This window comes from Gekko japonicus, unplaced genomic scaffold (genome assembly GCF_001447785.1).
Source record: "Gekko japonicus isolate JY-2015 unplaced genomic scaffold, Gekko_japonicus_V1.1 scaffold1502, whole genome shotgun sequence".
In the NCBI taxonomy this organism is placed as follows: Eukaryota; Metazoa; Chordata; class Lepidosauria; order Squamata; family Gekkonidae; genus Gekko; species Gekko japonicus.
The window spans coordinates 35,926-42,726 of record NW_015168696.1 but is presented as its reverse complement, the minus strand read 5'-3'; the positions used below and the strand labels follow the sequence as shown (position 1 = coordinate 42,726).

Below are 6,801 nucleotides of genomic sequence, written 5' to 3'. Positions count from 1 at the left end.
CCCAAAGCACCAAGAATACAGAGCATCAGTTGCCCCAGACTGAGAGTTCCTACCGATCCCTTGTGGCTAATAGCCACTGATGGGCCTCTGCTCCATATGTTTATCCAATTCCCTCTTGAAGCCATCCATGCTTGTAGCTGCCACCACCTCCTGTGGCAGTGAAAGTACAGGTAGCAGAAAGGTCCAAGAAAGGCCTTTGTGGTTCAAGATGGGCTTCCTCTGAGAAGGGAACCAGGAGAAGGGTAGGAAACTCCTCAACGAGCTCCATAACAGGCGGGACAAAAGGAGGAGAGAGAAGCCAGAGGCAGGAATGGTCTGCCTGACCGGAGTGCAGCAGGAGAGGGCGTCTGTGGGCGCGAGCGCCTCCCGTTCATAGCCCGGTTGCTCTGCTTTCTTCCTTGCCCCGTCTCCAGGGTGACCCCAACATCCCAGCTGGCCAGCAGACCGTGGAGATCGAGCTGGCGCATCCCATCCGTCTGCCTGACATCGAGAGCCTCGGCAACCTCAGCGAGCTCTCCCGGATCGTCCTGGAGGTGCAGGAGCAAGTGAGGCGGGAGCAGCAGCGGCAAGAGGAGGGCGCCCCGGAGGGCAAGGAGCCGGAAGGGGAGGGCCAGGCTCAGCGGGCGCCCTCCCCGACGGAAGACGACGGGGCGGAGGCCTCTGCCTCAGGAGAAGGGGACGCCGCCCAAGACCCCCCGCAGCCCCCGCAGCCCTTTGTCCTCCCCGGGGGGATCGCGTCCCGGAAAGAGGACTACCCGCGGACCTGCAGAGCCTGGTCAGTGTGCCCCCCCCAGCTAGCTGTTGTGCCTTCCGGCCTCCGTCTGTCTTCTCTGTACATGTCCCTTGCTTAGGACAGGGCCGTCCAGACTTCAAGCCCCCCTCCTCCTTGCAAGCCCTGTGCTCTGGTGCAGGCTTTGCCAAGTGTCTCTGGTTTATTTAGATGCCCAGATCCACACTTGCATTTGTGTTCCATTTGGTGTAGCGGTTAAGTGCGCGGACTCTAATCTGGGAGAACCGGTTTTGATTCCCCACTCCTCCACTTGCACCTGCTGGATGACCTTGGGCAAGCCATAGTTCTGTCAGAGCAGTTCTTGAAAAGGAGCAGTTTCTGTCAGGAGCTCTCTCAGCCCCACCTGCCTCACAGGGTGTCTGTTGTGGGGAGGGGAAGGGAGAGGAGTTTGTAAGTTGCTCTGAGACACCTTTGGGTAGTGAAGGGGGGGGTATAAATCCAATCTCCTCCTCCTCCTCTTCTTCTTCTAGATGAGACCAGTGTTCCCTCTCAGCTGAGTTAGTGTGAGCTAGCTCATGGTTTTTTAGCCTCCGGTTCACACATTTTTGTCTCAGCTCAGGAAGGACAGCTCCAGAGCTAATTTATGCAGGAGCCAAATCGCTCACTCACAACTTTAATGCCGGGAGTTACAAAGCAGAATTTTTGCTCACAGTACTCCACAGCTTAGAGGGAGCTTTGAATGAGACTGGGCTGTTGCGAGTGCATGAAGGGAGGGTGGGCCCTTTTTGTAGAACCAAGCCAGAGAGTGGGGAGCTACAGAAAAACAACCAGTGGAATCACAAACAGATCTGTAGTCAAAACACGCCAAGTACATGCAACAATAATTATGCAGAAACCAAAGTCAATAATAATACCGAAGTCATATATTTTATAGGGGCCGCGGTGCATCAGAGGTTAAGACGCTAAGCTGCAGACCAGACGGTCGGTAGTTCAGCAGTTCAAGACCCGAGTGCCGCATGATGGAGTGAGCTCCTGTCTCTGGCCCCAGCTCCTGCCAACCTAGCAGTTTGAAAGCAAGAAATTGCAAGTAGACAAATAGGCACCACTTCGGTGGGAATGTAACAGCATTCCAGTCACCTCGGCGTTTAGTCATGCTGGCCACGACCACAGAAACGTCTTCAGACAGCGCTGGCTCATCGGCTTGGAAACGGACATGAGCACCGCCCCCTAGTCAGATTCGACTGGCTTTCGAGCAAGGGAAACCTTTCCCTTTACATACATTTTATGGTAGAATCATCAATGTTATAAAGAGCAATTATCAAAAAGTGGGTGGTAGCAAAGTCAGACCCGCAAGAAGTCACAGCACTTCTCCAAAGCAGCAGACTTCTTTCATTAACAGAACAAGCACACAAAAGAAAAGAATTGCTTGTATAAATTTCACATGTCCTTGAATCGAAGACCAAACATCTATATATTGTCGCTTGTGGAAACTAAGTTCCGTCCTAAGTTAAAACCACACCGTTCCGGATAGTCAGTGTTTCGGACCTGGTAAATCAGGTAAGTCTTCATTAACATACAGTAAATACACACGTACAAACGAGGCTCAGCTCTGTACCTCTTTCAAATTGGAAATACCTCTCCCGGATTCTACTATAATAAATAGGTTTGGTATTATTATTGACTTTGGTTCCTATATAATTATTGTTGCATGTACTTAGCGTGTTTTGACTACAGATTTGTTTGTGATTCCACTGGGCCCCTTTTTGTGGCAAACCTGCGAGATGCACTTCGAGGAGGAAGAAGGAAAGGGCACACATCATTTTGAAATAACCGTGTTTTCTTTATGTGTAATATGGAATGAATGCAAAATAGGATGTTAGGGGAAGGGGCTGGGTCTTAGTGGAGCAGCCTCTGCCCGAGACCCTGGAGAGCCGCTGCCAACCAGAGTAGACCATACTGATTTTGGGAGGGGCTGTGGCTCAATGGTTGAGCACCTGCTTGGCATGCAGAAGGTCCCAGGTTCAATCCCCGGCATCTCCCGTTAAAGGGACCAGGCAGGAGGTGATGGGAAAGACCTTTGCCTGAGACCCTGGAGAGCTATAGGAAGGGGCTGTGGCTCAGTGGAAGAGCCTCTGCTTGGCATGCAGAAGGTCCCAGGTTCAATCCCCGGCATCTCCCGTTAAAGGGACCAGGCAGGAGGTGATGGGAAAGACCTTTGCCTGAGACCCTGGAGAGCCGCTGCCAGTCTGAGTAGACATCACTGACTTTGAGGAACTGAGGGTCTGGTTCAGTAGACGGCAGCTTCACTTCACGGGAGGCGAAAATGTTTTACTGCTCTTCTGAGAAAAGTGCAGTGGTTGGGTGGGACTCTCCCTGCTAATTATTGGGGTGTGTGTGTGTGTTCTTATTCCCCATTAACAACCTGAACCCATATGAATAGAAGAGGCCTTAGAACAACAGGGAAACCAAAAGTGGTGGAATTAAGCATGCAGTGGGGCTGGAACAGCCGATCTGACGAGGCGTGGTGGAAAGAGCCCCGCGCGTCTCCTTTGAATGAATTTCTGCCTCTGAGCGCTGCCAGAGGTGGGCAGGTATCGGGGGCACTCCGGTTTGTCGAGCGGAGGCCGCAGTTCCACCGGGAAGGATCTCTCACTGCCTTCTCCGTGCGCTTGTGTCTACCCAGCTTCTACGGCACGGGGCTCATTGCGGGGCACGGCTTCACCAGTCCCGAGAAGACCCCCGGCGTCTTCGTCCTGTTTGACGACGACCGCTTCGGCTTCATCTGGCTCGAGCTGCAGTCGTTCAGCCTCTACAGCCGCATCAAGGTGGCCTTCCAGAGCGCGGAGGCCCCGTCCCGGGAGGCTTTCGACGAAATGCTGAAGAACATTCAGTTGCTGACCTCGTGATGGGGGGGCTGCCCCGGGTGCCGGAGGGAGAGGCCGCTTCCCCCACCCGCCCTTCGATTGGCACGCCGCATGCACTCCCTCGTCCAGAAGGCCTTTTTACCGACATGTGCACACACCCCCTAGAGCATTAATGATATCCCCCCCCCGGCCTGTTGTGTATAGTTTGTAATATAGCGCTGTATATTTGAAAGGCGGCCTGCCGAAGGGCCGCTGGGCCTGTCTGTGCAGTGTCTCTTTTTTTCCCTTTTCTTTTAAAGGGTTTTGTTTGAGTGGGAAGAACAAGACCAGTCGCTTGGCAGGCAGTGTAAATAATTGAACGGCTGTTCCTTGAGAGTGTATATTAAACCTGACGGCCTGCTGGTCTTCTCCCTGGGCAAGCGAGCTGCGGTCTGGGTGATTTTGTACCCCTTGGCTTTTTCTGAACGTCTGTCGCTTTGGAATTGTGATTGTTTTTCAAAAAGGCTGAGCTGCCCGTCAACAGGGCTCTTTTTTTTTTGCAGGGACTCCTTTGCCTATTAGGCGACATACCCCTAATGTAGCCAGTCCTCCAAGAGCTTACAGTAGCCCTTGTAAGAAGAGCTCTGTAAGCTCTTGGAGGATTGGCCACTTTAGGGGTGTGTTGTCTAATATGCAAAGGAGTTCCTGCAAAAAAAAGAGAGAGCCCTGGGAGCTGAAACTGATTCTGTCCACCCTACCCCCTGGACTCATCCCCCCCACAGTGTAAACAGGAGAATAAAACCTTGCATGGCCAAAGTACTTCCCAGGGCCAGACAGGGAGACTCCGTGTATTGCTTCAAGGGCTCGGCATTGGTGAGAGTGAGTAGCCGCAGGGGTCTCTTGCTCTCTGGGGGTCGCTTTGCCTTCTCTGTCTTCTTCCTGCGGAGTCAGGGGGCAGGCAGAGGGTGAGCAAAAGGGGCTCTTGGGACAGTGGACAAGAGAGGGTTGCTTCTCCCCCCTCCCCAAGGCTCCGAGCCTGCAACGTAAGGCCTCAAGTGGCTTGGAGGGGCGGACCCTTTCTCTCCATCAAAGTCATTTGCTTCTCCTCTCCATTCCAAATCAGCCACACGTGCCTCTTGAACTGTGGGAGTTCCCAGGGTCCCTCTTTGCCGTTTGCGTGAGAAAGAGCTGCTCCGTCGAGGGCTGTGACGCTCGCTCACGCAAGCGTCAAGGAGGTGCGGAACGTAAAAAAGACAGGGGGTGTTGGACAGCGTTCAGTAGGTCCGGTTATGTCCTGGGCCCACCCGAACCACGCGTTCCTGGTAGCTGTAGCCTTTCTCCTCCCGTGCAGACACTGTGAAATGCAACCGGTGCCTGGGGGCCTTGTCTCAGACCAGCCCCCCCCCCGCAAGCCTTATTGCCGGCCGCTTGGACCTCTCCTTCCACTTGGGTTCCCATTTAGTTGCGTCTCCCCCTTTTAAGCAGTTGGAACTTCCAAAGTTGTGTCTGATTTGCAGGATCTTCTTGGAACAGTTTTCCCTCTCCCCGGCTGCTCACACCTTGCTGTTACTGCTACCTTGGAGCCCACGTTACAGCTACTCTTGGAGCCTCTAAGTCACCTGTCTTCTGCAAAATGTTCAAGTCCAACAGTCCCCAGCAGGCGAAAGGGAAGGAGGGCCAAGTTCCGACTGGCATGTGCTTGTGAAATCATTGCCTGAATCAACCAAGCTTTTTTTCTTTCTTTCTTAGTTAGAATCATAGATCAGTCACGATTGACACTCATAGTTATCAGCACATTTGCAAACAATAAAATTCCCCGGGAGCCTGGCAGGCTGATTTCAATAGTAGAGACAATGAATAAGAACACTTGACCAGCTGCTTCCTTTAGTAATAACATGGGAATAGTATAAAAACATAAACAAGAGAAAGTTAATAAAATTAATAACATAACATAATGTTAATAAGAGAATCATACAATTTTTTCAGCTAAAATAAGTTTACGTTTCCTAGTAGCTAAGCAACAAAATTTTGTCACAGCGTAAGTTACTGAGCTCTGAACGTCTTCTAAGAGGAATTTACGAAGGACTCCTGGCCTAAAGTCAAGATAGGACTGCAGAGGGCTAAATCTAGACAGAAGGGGTAGTATAAGATGGTCTCGTTCCTCCTGATAGAATCTGCAGAACAGGAGGGCATGAGTAACTGATTCCACCATATTAGCCATACATGGGCATCTACGCTCATGCATTGGAACTCGAGTGAATTTACCTTGCAGTACAGCGGCAGGGAGCGCCTCAAAACGGGCTCTGGAAAAGGGAATCAACCAAGCCACGCCCTGCCAGAGCAATACTTCCAGCAGTGTTCTTGTATCTTTTGTTGTGCCCGGCCATGTCACGCAGCTTTCCTCCGGCAGCCTTTGTTTAGATGCCCCATCGAGAATCGTGGGCTCTCCCCCCAGCACAGGCTTGCAGGAGCAAACGAGAGGGCAAGTGAATCACCTTTCTTTTCCTGGGCTCCAGGGGGAAAGATTCTGTCCTCCGTTGTGATAGCGACACTGTCACGAAATGCATGTTTCGCTCCAACCGCATCAGGTGAGAGGAGCTGTCGTTTGTATGAAGGAGCCACACAGTCCGGCGGATCCAGCGTCGGCCTGGGCTGAATTGCCCCTTGGGTCTCTTCATGGCACGGGCGGCAGTCCATTCACCCCTTTGCAGGATTGGGGCGCAGAATGTATTCTGCAGCCAGACCAGGAGTGCGTGTCCGCTGGCAACTCAGAAAATCAACCAAATCAGTGGGTGAGAGGGAAACTGAGGGCAGGGATGGGGTGGGGTGGGTGGGGAGAGAGGAGGGCCGAACGGGGTACCGGGAGACGGGATCGTAGGGATGGCGGAACGCCGAGGCGGCCAAGCGAACGGATGAAGCAGATGGAGGGAAGGCCAGAGCGTTATTCTTCTCAGTCCAGGACTGAAGTGCAGTGCAGAAGAAAACCTCCAACTCAAGCGCCCTGCTGTTCTTACGTTCTGAGTAACCCAAGTGGGGCTGCTCCAGGCTGGCCGGCGTGGAGGTGGTTGGGCTTCTCAGTTGGGTGGAAAGAGGTTCTTGGCTCCTGTCTGTGGCTGGTTCAGTGGGTTTTACCTGCTCATCAGTGAGCCCGTGGCGTGGAGGTGGTTGGGCTTCTCAGTTGGGTGGAAAGAGGTTCTTGGCTCCTGTCTGTGGCTGGTTCAGTGGGTT

The 6,801-nt window shown here is 52.8% G+C and overlaps 1 protein-coding gene across 1 annotated transcript in view; it reads left to right on the top strand.

The window, feature by feature from the left end:
* The window catches only part of FBXO31 (F-box protein 31), a 19,996-nt gene extending 15,900 nt beyond the window's left edge, over positions 1-4,096 (top strand). The window contains exons 8-9 of the mRNA XM_015415480.1: positions 414-775; positions 3,414-4,096. Coding sequence (XP_015270966.1) covers positions 414-775; positions 3,414-3,636 — 585 coding nt within the window. The 3' untranslated portion in view covers positions 3,637-4,096. The remainder of the gene's footprint in view (positions 1-413; positions 776-3,413) is intronic.
* The last annotated feature ends 2,705 nt before the right edge of the window (positions 4,097-6,801 follow it).